Source organism: Macrosteles quadrilineatus, unplaced genomic scaffold (genome assembly GCF_028750875.1).
Source record: "Macrosteles quadrilineatus isolate MER2022 unplaced genomic scaffold, UCM_ALF_1.0 Scaffold_5__1_contigs__length_97177068, whole genome shotgun sequence".
NCBI classification, from domain to species: domain Eukaryota; kingdom Metazoa; phylum Arthropoda; class Insecta; order Hemiptera; family Cicadellidae; genus Macrosteles; species Macrosteles quadrilineatus.
Window position 1 is genome coordinate 9,836,174 of NW_026542598.1, and position 18,113 is coordinate 9,854,286.

The 18,113-nt window shown below is 35.0% G+C and overlaps 2 protein-coding genes across 2 annotated transcripts in view; one reads left to right on the top strand and one right to left on the bottom strand.

The window, feature by feature from the left end:
- Window positions 1-4,178, bottom strand: part of LOC128995954 (uncharacterized) — a 35,022-nt gene extending 30,844 nt beyond the window's left edge. Inside the window, exon 1 of the mRNA XM_054421028.1 lies at window positions 4,010-4,178. The gene's annotated coding sequence lies outside the window, so the exon portion shown is untranslated. The remainder of the gene's footprint in view (window positions 1-4,009) is intronic.
- A 1,447-nt stretch (window positions 4,179-5,625) lies between these two features.
- LOC128994672 (uncharacterized) lies at window positions 5,626-18,086 on the top strand. Its single transcript, XM_054419373.1, has 8 exons — window positions 5,626-5,956; window positions 9,080-9,306; window positions 11,575-11,872; window positions 12,411-12,721; window positions 13,448-13,564; window positions 14,882-15,046; window positions 16,921-17,064; window positions 17,800-18,086. Exons 1-8 carry the CDS (start codon window positions 5,761-5,763, stop codon window positions 18,070-18,072), a joined length of 1,731 nt encoding a protein of 576 aa, XP_054275348.1. The 5' UTR covers window positions 5,626-5,760; the 3' UTR covers window positions 18,073-18,086.
- The last annotated feature ends 27 nt before the right edge of the window (window positions 18,087-18,113 follow it).

An 18,113-nucleotide genomic window follows, 5' to 3' on the forward strand; every position in this document is an offset into this window, starting at 1 on the left:
CACCTCTTCTTTTCTTGCCATGATACGAACAGCATTGCATATTTCTACAATATCTTTGGTATTATTTGTATGAATTGTAAAGAAAATAATATAATCTTCCTCTTTTATTGTTCCATTAGCAATATTAGTTAGAGCAATACAAAAATGACTGATCTTCGCTGGATTGACGCATGATAGTTTTTAGTTGAAAATTGTTTTGAATGTGTTTGTATGCAAAAGATACATGTGTATACCACTTTAGCATGAATAAAGCTCGATCCTGCACTGGTAGTAGCTGAGCCATATCACCTCACACTCACAGACATACAGTAAGATCACCGAACACTTAGGCCTAATGTTGGTTGTCAGGTTTCGCTTGACGTAGGGTAAGCGTTCCTCAATCAGTCTGCCCACATATAGCTATTTTATCGCAAACTACAACACGGATGTTTTTGAACAAAATCTGATGATTAAGTTAATTCCCTCCTGTAGTTAGTTACAATTTTGTATATTAAATCTAATTGTTGAGTAAAACGTTTGGCCATTAATATTATAGGCATCACAACCAGTGAATACAAGAACACCGCCGTCACCATAGGTTGATTCCGTTGCATTTAGGCTACTATCTAATATATAACGACTGACTTTTTTACCTACAGCCATAACAATGTTTAGTTTGCAAGATAAAACTAATGGACACTTATATAAATACACCTAGTAAACTGAAACCCAGAATTCAAACTGAAACTCACGCAGCACGAATATTGGAACAGAAACGGTATTTATATTTTCATATTCATCATAAACAAAATACGTCACTAGCCAGAAAACAAACATGGTTGTGTTCTTACTTTAAATTTTAACTGCAAAAAAAGTCCAAACCATATGTTATTATTGGTTCGAGCTAGTGACATAATTTGTTTATGTTTATGATCCATACAGTTTCTGTTATAATATCTGTGATAACAGTTACAATCAAGGCGTATCAATCATTCCTTTAAGTCAACACCTGATCTTATGCCATTGTTTTTGTGTCAAATACTGCTTCCATAAGGATTAATTTGAAATTTTGAGAGCCTGTGGGGTGGATTCCTTAGAGAATTTTTTAACGCTTGTAAATGTTAGCACTCACAGATATGGCCTTTATCGCCATGCAACATTTGAAAATGATTGCTTCAGCCGTCTAGGAGGAGTTTGCGTATTACTAAAGACTAAGAGTCAACGTACAAGAGCTTAGCTCGCTCCGATCAATTAAGGAACACTCAAAATAGTTTTCAGATTGCACAATCTGTGTGAAGAACTCGCATAAAGATTCACAAAGCATGTGAGTGCGTCAAGAGAACTGCAGCCTATAAAATATATGGTTGTGTTGTGAGGGCCGTGCTGCAAGCATCTAGGTGATTACACAAACAACAGCACCAATTTCTACCCCCTTCTATTTTCTGTTTCAGGCCTACCCAGAGTGGCATGTCGACCTTAACATGGGGGTTCGCCAGTGGTTTATCTGTTGGACAGTATTGAAAAGTACCTGTTGGATCCTTGTAGCAAGCAGCCTTTCTCCGGCTCTACCTAATTTAAATTATTTTCTCCTATCCGAAAAAATTTAAATCTACTAGCCTAGGGCTTGGAACCTAGCGAGACCAGGAAGAAGAGAAGAAGTGGGAAATGCTCCAGACAATTCACAACAATAACCTAAACGCCAGACACTCCCATGAAAATAAGGACTCCACAGACAGTCTACCAGTGAGTGTAGTTGTCAGTGTGGAGTTGTTTTGGGGATTTTGATGAGAGGGTAACTTATCAAGTACTAAGTTCAGAAAACATTATAAGAAAAAACCTTAAGGTAAAATATTTAGTAGGCTAGATGTTTGAGGTTTACAAAGTCAGATTATATTGGGCTAGGTCTAATGGTTGTTTTGGCAGTTGTTGAAAAAAGAAGTGTAGCCTAAATCTTCTAAACTTTGGTTCCAAGGTTACCCACAGGCCTAAATTAATCTGGTTCACAATAATTAGACAATACCTATAAACTGAAGGTGAACATATTTAATACAAAAGAAAATAACAAAGGAACTAAGGCTTCCACGGTCACTAACACTAGGCCTACAAACATGGCTCCAGGGTCCGACCACATCACAGATAAAAACCTTTAGGTTATTGAATGGTGACGTTTTGTCAGTTTTAGCCTTGTAGCAGACAGCCATCATTCAGCAGCTAACCGGAACAGGTTTGGTAATACAGTAGAACCCAGATTAACCGACATTGGGATAACTGAAACCCGGGTTAACCGAAACAGTTCCATTAGATAAAACACGACTAAAATATAAGTAATACGTAATGTAAAAGTGCTTTAGTAAAATGCTTTAGTAACTTCGTTTCTTTAGTTTAGAGTATTTTCTAACCCATTGTAACATTTCTGTAGCTGAAATAAAATATGTAATAGCCTATACATGCTAGGGTTGCCATATCCCCGGATTTCCCTGGAGATTACCGGATTTTGACGTTCAAAATTTAGCTCCCGGGGGATTTCTGCAAAAAGTGAGAAATCTCCCCTTTTTTACTCTCTATTAAAATACATTAGCCTATAAAACGACACTTTTGGAATAAAATAAATGTTTGCGTTTTTCTAATATTGTTATGCAATAACTGAGAAATGGCAGTTATGTAAATGGCATATCAGCCTAGGCCTACATGAAAACAAAATTTAAAAGTTTAATGAAAAGTTTGTTTAAAACTAAATTAAAAGCTTATAATCCACAACTAAAACTTCTACAACTAGTTAATGACTTTTTATCTTAAATAGGTAGAGATCTGGATTTTTGGTGAACTATTCAGCCCGCAGGTATATAGGACTATATCGGGATAAGACCACTTCAAATAATGTTTAACCATTTAAGCCTAGATTGGTAGCCCGTCGTCTCAGAGAGCATGCTATGTACACATTTTAGAATTTGGCGCTAAAACCAGTTGTTTGTTTTTCCTCTCCGCCAACACCAGCTCAGTTCCCATCACACAGAGTGTGGTGGGAATTCGCTACCCCCTTCAGTAGTTCATGTACAGTAGTGGCGAGTAGTCAGATTGACGAAGCGTTACCGTTACTGTGATTTTTATGTTTACATTTTTTTTGTTGATTTTATGTTTAAGTTTGTGTATATTATGGAATGATTACAGTAACATAATGTTGGTAAACTCATATGTGCACGGACAACCTAGTTTCTAAGGGAGAAAAGCCCCCCTCAAGAAGGCAGTTTGCCAAAATTATACACTGCCAACTACTCTAATCATGGATGGAATGTTTGCAAATACAAACAAATACAACGTTTACAAATGCAAAAACTGGCCTCTCAAAGAAAAACAAATGCCTATATTCTCAAAGCTTAAATATTCCTGCTACCCCAGATATTACAAATCAACAAAGAGGACAAAAAATAAGCAGCTTCTTCCCTTTGAAGAAACACAGGATGACATTACACTTCTGCAGCCGCTGTTCCAGGGCGATGTGTGGAGAAAACCAAGGCCAATGGTGCAAAGAATGTGTAAACTGACTTTAATTCCTCAAAAGTTCATTTTCAACATTGTTTAACTGTGAGTAGGCCTAATATCAGTGTTTTTTATACAAAAATGAATTATTACTATTTTATTTTAGAAAGTAGTCTCCTCGACAAATTGTTACCGTTTAGGCCTAGGTTTTTTTATAGCGTTACCTACCAGTCAAGGGCTAAGTTAGCCTAGGCCTGTCCTGTTTGTCTAAAAATGCTAAATTTTTCAATTTTCTAAGAAGGGCTCAAACCAAATTTATTAAACCAATTAAGATCAGATTTAAACCAATTTTAAACAATCTGACTTATGGAGCTTGTTGAATTACACCTGAGTTGTTAATATGTTAAGAGATCTACAAGAGTTAGGATCTGTACTTTTATAAAATAATACGATATCTCACCAGAAGTTAGTGGCATTAAAAAATCAATGACAAAAAGGGGACCTGGGAATAAGAGTTTTCATAATATAATAACTAATTTAAGTAAGTACTTACTAATATAAGAGCAAATCTGCTTCAGGTAATTCCAAAAAGTACACTATTATTGTAATGACTGATCCAAATTGCGATAAATTCCTAAGGGGTATTCAACAGAAACTTTTTGACATTTTGCCCAACCTCGGCATGTTGGAATGTGAGGAATGAAAAGAATGGAACCAGCGTAAAGAGAGCCATCTGGATCAAGGAATGTGAAACCCGTCTGCTAACAGTCAATAGAAAAAGCGTTGTTAAGTTACCAAACCCGCCACCGAAGAAAGAATAAGCAGCACCTTCCGACCGACAGTGAAGCATTCAATAAAGTTTTTTGTAGGAATTTCCAGGCCATTTAGATCTTTCACAGTGTTTCATCCACCAGAGAAGTACTATACAAAGTATATTATACTTTTCAACATTTTCAAAAACAAATGTATAATTTATGAACTTTTTCTTATTGACATGTGTCACTGCCACCTTTAACTCCAGGCCGCGGCCTGGTAGAATTGATAACGTCGCAAGTAGGGTTGTTTAGTGTCAGACATTCCATCAAATAACATGGCAGATAGGTGACATCAGCTCATAGATTCACACTTTATTGATTTAAATTTAAATTTACGAACATAAATTTATTAAAATATTGAAAATGAAACGTACAGAATAGAATACCAAAACAATTGAAAATCTATATCTGTACATTTAAAGCGGAGTCAATATTTTCATATTCCAGTAACCAAACTTTCGTAGATACATAAATACCAGTAGATACTTCCAAACAAAACAGCTGTTTTACAACCCTACTTGTGACGTTGCCACTTCGGAGGCCGCGACCAGAAGTGGCCGTACATGCAGAGCCGCCATTAACTCCAGGCCGCGGCCTTCGAAGTGGCAACGTCGCAAGTGGTGTTGTAACAGCTGATTTATTTGGAAGCAGCTAATAGTATTTGTGTATTAACGAAAGATTGGTTACTGGACTATGACAATATTGTCTCCGCTTAAAATGTACAGATATAGATTTTTAACTCATATTGTTTAGGTTGTCAATTCTGTATGTTTTATTTTCAATATTTTAATTAATTTATGTTCATAAATTTAAATTTAAATAAATTAAGTGCTAATTAATGAGCGGATGTCACCTGTCTGCCATGTTATCTTATGGAACACCTGTCACTAAACAACACCACTTGCGACGTTGCCAATTCTACCAGGCCGCGGCCTGTAGTTAAAGGTGGCCGTGGTACATGTCTAAATAAATGATTTATTGTGTACATAATCATTTTAAAACCAATTTCAATGAGTCATAATGATGAATATATTTTAAAAGGTTCAGTTTACAAGCTGATAGGCTAGATTCCAGTAATCCGTCCCGTAATAATTGTGAAAAGACGGTGTTTTGTAAAGGAATCGAAATAATGTAGATTTGAGACCTAAATTTACTCCATAAATTTGTGGCTTCCTATGCAATATATATAGGATTTAAAAAGTACAGTTGCTGCATGCTATTTAAAAATGCCATAACTATCAATATTATGATTTTCTACATTTCGTCGTCTGTGCCGTTTCGTTTCCATCATTCCATCTATATACTACTATTCTACTCGTGCGTGTGACTTTTTCTAGTGGGGCTGTGGGGCCTTGGTGTGACGCTTGATTCGTGTTCGTAAGCATTGTTTTGTTTGAGGTTAGTTTTGAAGTTCATTCAAACTAAAGACTCGTCAACGAATTATCTACTACTTTATTAGTTATTACGAGATTATAGCTGTTTTAAAAACATGAACCCTGACAGCAACAGCGAATCTAAGCAAACATTCAAGCGGAAAAAACAGCGCTCCTTCATTACCAAAGTCAAGAAGAGATTTAAATCCGGAAACTTTTGCAAAGGAGTGAGAGTAGATTCTGTAGAACATGATTACTTTGTAAGAATCTTTGAATTAGATAGAAACTTCAATGGATCAACTGAAGAAAAAAGTAAGTTAGACCAACATATCGTTATTACAGTGTTTTGGATTACAGTTTCTTAACTGGGCTAGGCCTATGCTAATATCGATTGAAACTAGGCCTAGGCTATCGATTCAATTAGTAAACCTTCATGCGATTTTTTTCACCATCAGGAAGTTTGGTTGGTTAGGTTAGGTTATGATGGTTTAATTTTATAATAGGTATATTTAAAAATATCGATTAATAATCAATATTTTCAATACGATAGTTTTTCAATTGATATTAGCACAGGTCTTAGTCCAGTTGAGAAACTGTACCCGTGTTTTGATAGGCCTACCACTTTGTTGGCCTGAATAAATTAGTACAGAACATTCTTAGGTAGGCTACTTCCTTTTGTGGTATTTCTGAACTTTTCTTTTAAACCTTCTTACACCATTCGTACAGTTCTAATAAACAATAAAACAGGCCCACCTTTAAAACATTATTCTAAGGCACGGACACCACTGAAAATTGCAGAAATATAGGGAACTAACTTAGCCTACTTTCTTAAGGCGTTCAGCACACCTAGGAACAATAAGTGAAGTCACACGGATCTTCTTTGGTTGAAACCAAGGCCACACCAAAAAAACAGGCCGTAATGCTCGTCAAGCATGACGTCACAATAGAAGACGGCAATGACATATTGTTTGCCGTTTGTGATCAGCTGCTTGTTTTAATCTTTCCTTGGAAAATTAATAAATACCTTTGTCATTGCCGTCTTCTATCGTGACGTCTCGCTTGAAGGCTGTTTTTTTAGTGTGGCCTTGGTTGAAACTGAAACAATGAATGATCATAGGCTAATTTAGGCATGTGAGGAAGGCAGGGGCTGCACTTAAGTTTACGTCCTACACTCATTCCAATGGAAAACATCGATATATATATACTATTTGATATATCGATTACGGTATTTCATTCGGTTAGTAAGGTTAGGTTTTTTTCTAACGAACCACACTTGACATATCGAATGAAATAATTGATAGCCTATATCGATCGATATGTTTATTTGAATAAGTGTAGGACGTAAACTAAAGTGCAGCCAAGGCAGGTCTGGGTTTAACTTGCGGGTTCGTGACTGCATTAAAAGTGTTTTGAAGTTAGGTTGTGTTGATTCCACTAATTTTACTAATAAAAGTTCACATTTTGTATAAGAAATAGAAAGTAAGTCTTTATTAATCACAATCTGTAAGTAAACATAAACAATTCAACAAGTAAACAAAATAATAATTTGAACACATGTTAGAAACCAAATACTTACTTACTTACTTGATACTTGTGTCCTTAATCCTTGACCGACAATGTCGGATAGATTGCGTCAGTGGCATATTAACATACTATTTACACATTATTTAAAAACTAATATTTACAGACTTCTTGCATAAAATACACTTAAAAAAAATTTTGTTTTTTGGCTGTGGCGGTTGTATTCCTAACCTACTGGGGAGTGCTGTTTTCAACTGACTTTTAGTGGCACCTCCTTCAAATGTAAATAAAACATATGTAACACCTCCTCCTCTATATACTCTGCTGCGGCACTTTACGAAGAATCAGCTGGTCAACATGTCTTCTTATTATTCGTCCATCTTCTAGCTGAACTACGTACATTACATGTCCTTGCTTTTTAGTTATATAGCCGGAATACCACTTGGACGAACCATTGACATACCGTACGTCCGCGCTTGCACTTTATCTCCAACTTTGAAATTCCTTTTTATACCGACTTGGACTCCCTCCTTCTGATATTTGTTCGGTTCTAATGTTGGAACAATTATTGCAAGGTTTGTTCGTACACTCTTTCCAAACATTAGGTGGTATGCTGATGTACCAGTTGAATTCGGGGATTGCCTGAGTTGCATTACAAGTCTTTGGATTTTATTTTGCAGTGTACCCTTTTCTCCCTCCATGGATTTTAATGCCTTCTTGACAGTCTGTACGTATCTTTCAGCCTGGCCGTTTGTTCAAGCGTAGTTCTAGTAGTTTCCTTTTCTTTAGATATAATGTCAAATTCTTTTCTACTTACCATTTTCCTCGTCGCCATTGTTGATTCCACTAATTTTACTAATAAAAGTTCACATTTTGTATAAGAAATAGAAAGTAAGTCTTTATTAATCACAATCTGTAAGTAAACATAAACAATTCAACAAGTAAACAAAATAATAATTTGAACAAATGTTAGAAATCAAATGTAAATAAAACATATGTAACAGGTTGGATTAAGAAGGTAAAATGTAGGCAATAGGCGATCGGGTTGGTTATTGATGTTACACCCATGTTGTTACAATCAAATTTGACGCTATTTATCTGTAATCACGGTCAAAGATAAAGAAGAAAAGTCTCAAGTATCAAGTAAGTTCGGTATCAAGTTTTTAATCTTTTGGAATAAGTTAGTTTGATTTAATGACGAGACAATTTAAAAAATGCTTAAGTCCTGGATTTTATTGATTTACTTATAGGCCTAGATATTTTTTGTCATATTTTCCAAGGTCAAAATTCTAATTTTTTTTTAAAGTTTGACAAAGCAAAATGCCTGATCTGAGACTCATCTGACAAAGAATCCGCTAATCCCATTTATCTTCCACCTGAGCCTGAACCGTTCATTTTAGACGAGTCCCTCCCACCAATATCTACCACTGATTGCTTATAGGTACTATTTTCTATAAAACTACACTAATCCTATTGAAGTTCATTTATGTGTCCGTATGATTTCAAATTTGATTCACTACTTACTTAGGCCTTATTGATTTGGTGACTTAGGCCTACTTGTCTTCATCTTAGAAATTTAATGTGTTATAAAAAAATGTGTTTACCGTTGAGCATGAATGAATAAATAGCCTAACTAAATAAATTAGCCTAATTAATTAAATAAAATTACCTAAATGCTCTATTTTCCATTAGCCATGAAATGCAATAGGCATCGTCAAAACAAATAACAATATACAATTATCATAGAAATTAAAACTAAAATGCAAAAATCACACAGCAAACAAAATCAAAAGCAAACCGTGCACAAAACTACTGTAAAAACAAAACAATCTGTTACTTACATTGGGAAAACTCTCTCACAGACTCCTTTGGTCAGTAATTAATCTCCTACTGACTAATAATCCATTTTTGCAGAGGTTTTTGCCAACAATGCGCTGGCTCAAACAGAAGGAAAAGAAGTTAACTACTCATCAAATCAACTCATCTCCAGGGTTATTGAAAATCTTCTTCCCCTTGCTTCCGATTCTGCTCTGGAACGGTTTTTTGATGCTTTTGCCTCCAACTTGCGACCAATCTGTGTTCATGAATTCGCCAGTCATGTGTTGCAAACAGTGATGATTGTAGCTGCCCAACACTCTCAGGTAAGGCTTAAATTTGCAGATTTGACAAGTGATATGAAATGTAATCACATGTTTAATCTATATAAATAAAATTAGAGTTTTGTCTGTACATTGCTTAGAATAATGAACTTTTTGGTTATTTTTACATTTCATAGGTCAGAGAAACCGAATCAAACCTTATCTCAATTTCTGTCTGTCTGTCTGTCTGTCTGTCTGTCTGTCTATCTGTCATTCTCTTGGTAACGCTAAAATACGCACTTTATTACAACTACTCCTCAATAACTATAGCACTGTCCCGCCTGAAACTTATTTTCCAAATACTATACATATATGAGATGGTTTTAGACGTATTTCATCGAATATGAGACAGTTAGATATTTAACAGTAAACCCTTGAAAATCAAGTTTTTGTCGATTTTTGACGTGGAATTTCTGGAAGCCCATGTTAACCTTATGAGAAATGAAATTATTGAATCTTAACAGCTGTTTCAATTAAACAAGTTGGTTCTGTTCTGTGATGTTCAATAGCATTAAAGTTACAAGGATTACCAACAGGGTGCAGCACTAGCACTATTATTTCTTTTACATTTATGACAACAGCTAATTTGCAACCTGGAGGCGAGTGAGCGTAGCGAACGAGCTAACCTGAAGGCAAGTGAGCGTAGCGAACGAGCTAACCTGAAGGAAAGTGAGCGCAGCGAACGAGCTCCAACATACAGGTGAGTGAGCGTAGCGAACGAACTTCAACCAGGACGTGATTGAGCCATGCAAACGAGATCAGATAGTAAAAATAAAAGTAAGCCTACCGTTATAGGATCGACCGGCAGACACAGAGGTAATTTAACCTTTTATTGATTGTCATACCGATCCGGAACAACAAAAAACAACATAAAATGAAGCTATGTATAATAGTTTGGCCAGCATATCTTAAAATATGCAAACCAACTGCTGTTCGTTATATAAGAAGGTTTCAACTGAATATTATAAGATCCCCGTGCGTAGAACGGGTACACAGCTAGTTAAAGAAATAAAATTCAAAAGTTAGTTTTAGGCTACTTGTTTTCAGTTTTTTCATGGGTATAAGAATTGTTACATTGTACCTACGATAAATTTACATACCTAAACATGTACGTAAGCTTGTGAAAATATTATAGTATGTATTTCATACTTTATGAAAATCTCATATGTTTGAATCAACTTAAAAATGTAAAATTACTGTCTAATAAAATTTTCCAGTTCTATAATTCTACATTGTAAACTAGAAATAAAGCAAACAATCAGATACACAATAGACTTCATAATTTTAAACACTAATGTCATCAGAAAAAACCTAAGTTATTTAACACCTTTAGGCTAGGCTATATAATTTTTCTATTACAAAAGTATATGTCTTTGATGTTTTTATAACTTTATTATATCGAAACATAATTATTAATTAACAATACCCCCGCCGCAGCAAACCTGCAGACTTAGCGAATTTCCATTTGCCTGATTGTTAATACTGTTCAATGAAATGGCGACCATACATAGTAGGTATTTTAAGCCAAGTATGAATGGAGATGAGTGTATAGGATAAGTGGCGCGATCTTGTAGTCTTGTTAGTGACTAAGGCCGACATTTATTAGACACAGCTGTTAATTAATAGCCCATACAGCTAATGGCAACTAAGGGCCCTACAGTTTATAGTGGAATCCGAACCACATTTTTCCTTGGTATATACAAATTGGTCTAATTATCAGGATAGTGATCTACACTAAAATGTCTCCTAAAAAATATCACATTTATTCCCTATTTAAATAAAATTAGTGTAACGAGTACTTAGGTTTGCTGCAACAGGGAGGGTAAAAAAGGGTTTTTGTTGTAAACTGTTAATACTAGTGGGGATGGGTGGCAGGAAAATATTTCAGTTCTGGCGGGGAGCATGTAATTTGGGGTGGTGGTAATATATAAGCCTACTCAAATAATACTCAAATACCTCAAATAATAAAAATGTTTCAGTGTTTTGTGTTCTTAACTCCCTCCAGAGATCTGCAGCAACCTATTCATTTTCCTTGGGATCATAGGTTGTGATATCGTCTCTGAATTTCGTTGCCAGTTTAGTTTTGAAACATAATAAACAAAACCAGATTTATTGAACTCACAATTCAGACTAAACTTAACAATAATAATATACAGTCATCTGACAGATGTTATAATAAACACATAAGGTCTTATTTCTTGGTACATAACAAGAATATCAGGTGTAACTTATGCATAAATACAATAATTGTGCTTTGTTACAATGTTTCAGGAAGTCTCTGATGATGACTCAAAACACCAAACCAAGTGTCAAATATGGTTGGATAAAGTAGCCAGGTTTTTGCTGAACAACATAGAAGAATTTATGTCAGACAGCTTTGCAAACCCATGTCTCCGGACTGCCATGTTTTGTTTGGCCGGAGTTCCGCAATTGGATAAACATTTCAAGAAAGAAGAAGAATCTAGCATAGAATCCAAAGTAACTTCGGCTAAAGTATCAGACGAGTTTTTAGAGCTGTTGGCGGAATTTTACACTCGTATTTCTAAATGGCCTCAATTTAAAAGCAAAGGTAACTCCTTTGGATTGATTACATTATCAATTTAGCAGTGTTTTATTTTTAATTTACTGAAATGATCTAGCTAAGATAAATTTTTGACACAGTAGGCCTATAAAAAATTCCACACTATGGCTAAGAATTGAAAAAAAGAACTGGTTAAGCTAAATGTTCTAAAATAATAGAGATCACATTTCCTATTGATCTGAAAACTGTAACGATAGCCGATGTGTAGAAAAGAAACTTTTAAAAGTGTAGAAAAGTGTTTTTTTTTTAAAAAGAAGTACATTTTTTTGCCACTCCAGTACAAAATGGCAGCCCATTTGGACAAAATTGTGATGCCAACAATAAAGTGTACTTTTATGCCATTTAGAGGTGTGCACTGTGCAGGGTTTGGTTTTTCTGGTGTACACCACTAAAAAGTTAAATACAGGGGTGTCCATACTTTTGCCCAATCCTGTTTATAAGTGGAAATCCAATTGTCTGCAGGTTTGCTGCCGTGGAAGTATTTTCTCAAACTGCGCATCGGGCCCTAACGATTTTCCTTTTTCAGATTTTTTGGAAAACCACCTATCGTCCGGCTACATACAAGCGCTTCTCCAAGTTTTAAAAGCTGCAGGACAGAAACATTTATACAAACAGTTGTTCACTCAGATATTGAATGATTGCTTCCCCAACGGAATGTCAGCAATGTCGCCTAGTACGTTGGCAGTTCTAGAAGTTATGATTGGCCACAGCAAGCCCAAACCTCTACGAACACTATACAAGAAGGTTCTCCAGCCGCGGCTCGTAGAAATGTCATCAGCCCAGATCGGCAACATTGCGATACAGAAGTTTATCAGTAGTTGTTCTGATTCAGAACTGGTAAATATTGTTTTCTTAAAATTAGCTTTGGTTCTTTTTTACTCATAATTTGCTGGTATTGGTGCAAAATTAGCTAGAAAGAATATTAGCTCTATTATTGAGATATGGTTGTACTTTGAAATAAACGTAGAACCTATTTAACAAAACACTAATCATACTGTGTCAGGAATAGGAGTTTCAAGATACTATTTTTTAAAAGCTTCAAAATAATTCTCAGACTAAAATGTACTTACTCATTATGGCTTCTTGAGTTACGGTATAGTAAAAATCAAGTCAAACATTTTAGATTGTATTTTAATGAAATATTTAGAGGTACTTTTAGTTCACTGACGAAGATGAGTGAGTGATTAGTGTTGAATGTACGAGTTGAGATGACAGCTTTGTTACTGACTAAGATCTAGGATCGTTTACTGTAGTCGAATGGTTATGGACAGTTGGACCTAGTTTTTAATTATTAAAAAGATATTGACTTTTCAATTGAATGCTAACCTTCAGATTGCTATGTGAATGCCGAATGGCTGAAGTTTTTAATTTTTACTTTTGGAGCTCAGTTAGTTTAACATCAACTATCCATGTCAACTGTGATGGGTTGTACATAACAGATTTATTTGTCCCTATATGACATTAGGCTAGATTGGTAATTTTATCATGCTTTGAAGGCCTTAAATGTGTTGAAATTTTTTTAATTGATTGTAAATAATAGTTGTAAACAATTGTTATTTTTAGTTTACCGAAGTGATGGACCAGTTGAGACCACATTTTTCTTCAGTCAATAAAAATGTCCTCGTCAGCTTGGCTGTGGGCTGCAGAAGACTACAAACAGGTCAATCAGACTTTGTACAGGTCAGTGTTACAGTTAAACTGAGTTTCCATCTCTTAATTTAAATTTAAAAGCAGTAATAATTTTTGGATCAACAACATGGCAAAGAAAATGTTTTAATAGCCTAAGGTAATTAAACACCAGTGTTAATTGCCACAAGTTTTGGTCAATATTTTTCTATTTAAGAATTGTGTATAATTAAGAGCTGTTTGACTTTATGAACTGTTATAGTTGCTGTTATAGCTGTTGGAACTTTTGTAGTTTCTTTAATTGTAAAGAATTCCTTTCTGTTAAGAATTGTAATTCCTTTTATTTTTTACTAAATTTAAATTTTATTAATCAACGTGTAGCTGTGAAACAAAAATCTATCAAAATCTAATTAAGCTGTCTAAAGTCTATAAACAAATTAAGTAGACTCCCATCTGACACATAGTTTAACCTAACGCTGATGAATGATTCATCAGCTAAAACCTGTACATGCTGGAATTTGGTTTGAATTATGACATGATGTAGGAGTCTGTGTCTTTCCAGTCGCAGTGTCCAGTCCGATTCTGCAGTCATATCTGCGATTAGTTAGATTATTAAACAAAATACTTTAACGTGCTTTGTTTGATTACTCTTCAATTGAATTTAAGTAGGCCTACCTGACATTTTTTACCATTAGACCTGTGTAATATAGGTGGATCTATTTTAATTTAAAATACATAGGTTATGCTTAATGGTATTCAGGTTTTTGAGATACAGGCTGTACATGGAAATTAATAAGTTAAATCAAATGGGTTTTTGTACTCAAGGAACACAACTTTTTTGCATTATTACTAATTAATAAACTCTTTGATTTGAATGCCCAGTAGTGCAATTAAGCTTGGGAAATCTAATTTTATAAGCTTATAGGTTAGATTTAGCATTATTTTTGGTAATTGGACATTGTTTGGGTTATTAAGTTTAAATAACTTCTTGATCAGCATTGTACGAGTTATTAAATTTACGGAATGTAAATAAAAGAAATGTCTTTAAAACATATACTTTAAAACATAACACTTATACTGTTACTCACAAGACAGTAAATATATAATAAAGTTGGTTAGTGGTGATCGATTTTGATTGGACACTCCAATCGAAATCGATCACCACTAACCATCTTTATCGTATATTAACCGTATTGTGTAAATATATGTTTTAAGTGTTATAAGACGTTTCTTTTATTTACATTCCGTAATAAGTTTAGTATTATCAAGAGTAAGTGTATGTTGGTAAGAGAAATGTAAAAAATATACAGGCACACTTATTGCTTGTGGGATTTAATAACACTCGTTTATCAGAAATGCTATTGTTTATAGTCCCTTATGAAGATGTTGAACTGTGATAATGCGAGTGGTGATCAGAAGCAGTTGGTGTCGGCTGTGTTGTCTCTGCAGCCTTTACCTCATGATAAGCCCACAACACCCACAAGGCCCGGGTCTCAGGTCCTGCAGGCAATGTTGCACTTCCAGAAGCCGATCAAGGTAAGAAAAGGTGCTGGCTAGATGTTATTTTCAGGGATGGACGAGATTGTATTTTTAGTTCGAGACGAGACAGGATTTTTATTTCTCATAAAATTTTGAGACGGGAAATCTCTCATACATAACGGGAAAAGCACGTTCGACATTTTAACCTGATTTTGTAACATTGTTAAATATCAACTGATTTATGACAGATGACTAGTTAAATACAAAAATACTAATATCAGGTAACAATATTAAAAAAATGTTTAATTCAAAATTTAAAATCGAGAATATTATTAAAAAACATCAGTATGTAAAGAAAACAAAATACTAATTAGGCCTACCTTATTAAAAATAAACTCTTAGGCATAGGAAACGTGGTGATATCAGTTTGGATGTAATTCAACTTTGAAAAATACAAAATTTATGAGTCTGAAACATAAAGCCTTGCTAGTTAAATATTAAATTACAATATTACAACTTTGAAAAATACAAAATTTATTAGTTTAAAACATCAGTCTTACTAGTCAAGTATCAAGTTACAATTTTTCAGTCTTGTGTTATTTTTAGAATGATTTTGGAGTGACTGTTTTGGGTGTTTGGCCATGTTTACAGTAGTGAAACATGTCTTACACTGCTTACACTTAACAAAACTCATCATTTGGGACGTAAAAACAAAAAAATTATAAAACATTTAGGCCTAAAGTAATATTTGTAAGGAATTAAATAAATACACCTTCGCACAGAAAACACAACAACATGCTCCTGTATTGCATTGACTTTTTTAATGGTTTCTTTTTCTTTTATAATCTCGTCTTAAAAAACATTGATCAAAATAAAATCTTATCTTGTAGAATGAGATTTAAAATTTCCCGAAGATTTCGAGACACGTACATCCCTAATTATTTTAAAGTACAGCAGTTTCACTCTCAAGTGTTCTGTCTATGAAGTGGGGAGGCAGACACTGTTAAGTCTTCGGTCAATATCATGGTTTGGACTGGATAACTTTGAGGTAAAAACAGTGATTTGTGCGCCAACAGCTTTTTGCTAGTAGTTTTTTTCTGCACAACGCGAACATAATGCAATCGTAGATTAAAAATTTGAAAAAAGGGGTACCGGTCGTATTATTAAAACAGAAACACAGGTCAGTTGAGAACACTGGAAAATGTTGTGTTTGCACTGGGAATTGCATCGTTGTTCAGAATAAAGAACCACCGGCAAACATCTTTTTGTGTCCCATTCATTTACTTGCAGTTTTTGTAAAACCCTCACACAGCATAACCTCAATGTTGTTCGGTCCAAAACAAGATACCGTAACAATTGAAACGGTAAGAGTTGCTGAAGAGAACAAGACTCAACAGTGTCTTCACAACCGGAGTACTGTACGAGTGAAGCTGTTCAATCTCTTATGCCACATCCTGTTCATCAACTGAGATAAGAGTACAGCTGGGTGTCCAAAAATGAGTCTAGAATGAAGTGTATCTTTGTTACTATCTAAGACTTGCTGATCATTTAGCCAGAAACACATATCAAAAGCTTAATGGTCAGGAGTTACTGGGTCCACTTTCAAACCATCAAAAAGTTTCTCATGTAAAGGTTTAAGTTGTCTGAGCAAGGCTGTCTAAAGATGGCCTAGTTTGTAGTGTTACTGTTGGCTCTCGTTGCCATGTGGGCCTTACTTCTTTATGTAAGATTAAAGACAGTTTGAAACTAGACCTAGGTGGTTAAAAATAATATGTTGACAGAGTAAGGAATATGTATCAACCCCATATCTTTAGATTCTGAATTTTCATCCTAGGAATTACCTATAATCCTGGACAGCAGGATCATGGGATTGGATTCCCTACTTGTGATGTTTCATCAGCTCTAGTTTCATTACCATTGTCCTGTTACAGTTTGTCAACTCTCTCCTAGCCCATGAACCAGCAGAGTTGGCAGTTGTACTGTCCTCCATCTATGGATCTTTTATCACCAAAGACTTCCTGCAGTCTGAGCTCATATCAGAAAAGAACAAACAGAAACTAATAAAGAAACTTCTGGTTTGTACAATATATTTTGATGGTTTTAATGTATATATTATGCATGCATTTTAATTAATTTAATGTATATTGTCTGGTAAGAAATTTTGTTAGAAAGCCGACTGATCTGAATGGGAAAGAATTCACCCTGGTAATGATATTTCCTAATTTTTCGTGTTATCTTTTTTGTGATTCTTGTGCCAAAGTGGGCTCTTTCTCATTCAAATAACATCCTAAGAGGTCTTTAGAACCGAAGCCCTTGTCCTTTGGCATACTTTTTGTCTGATAAAATAGAAAAAGTGAACGGCTAAACTCGTAAAATGTGTGTTAAATCTGCAAACATACCTGCTTCAATGAAAACTGCAGATCAAAATTTACTGAAATCAGCTGTGACTTGTTGTTTGAATACCATACATAGTGTTATAGTAGACTACTGACTTCTCAGGATTGAACCAGCATCCTTTCGATTTGCAAAGCGAGCACTCTTTTCCACATCGCTAATTAGTTAGTTGATTAGTTTAATACATCTTTTGAACAAGATGAATTCCAGACGTGTCCATGACTATTTATCATAAAAAAGTCAACCTGTTTAATTCCATAATGATCATGACTTTTTTCCTTTACCTTATCTTATGAACAACTAACACTGACAGCCGTTAGTGGAAGTTTGGTTATGTTAAGGGACAAAATTGTGTCCACCTTCATAAATTGTGTGATTTGACAATACATCAATGTAAGTAACAGCAATCGTTCCAGGGTCACTATGTGGAACTGGCACAGACCAAGTTTGGGTCTCGCAGTTTTGACGACTTGTGGAAGGCAGCTGACGACAAGAACAAAGTGGCAATTGTGAAGGACTTGGCTCCATCGCACTCTCAACTGCTAGCCTCTCACACGGGGCAGTTTGTAGCTACCAAGGTCTACCTGGCGGAGTTCAAGAACCTGGGTGTCGACGAGTGGACCAAGAGAGTCAAGAGGCAACAGTCAGCTCAGAAGCTGTTCTCGCCTTTGATTGGTAATGTTAAATAAAAATTTTGAGGTTTTTCGGTATGAATTTATTACCTACTCGG

Excerpts from the sequence above, each read along its gene's own strand:
- LOC128994672 (XM_054419373.1), top strand. The coding sequence starts at position 5,761 with ATGAACCCTGACAGCAACAGCGAATCTAAGCAAACATTCAAGCGGAAA. Across the intron at positions 15,047-16,920 it reads ACTTCCAGAAGCCGATCAAG|TTTGTCAACTCTCTCCTAGC; the intron begins GTAAGAAAAGGT and ends GTCCTGTTACAG. Across the intron at positions 17,065-17,799 it reads AACTAATAAAGAAACTTCTG|GGTCACTATGTGGAACTGGC; the intron begins GTTTGTACAATA and ends CAATCGTTCCAG.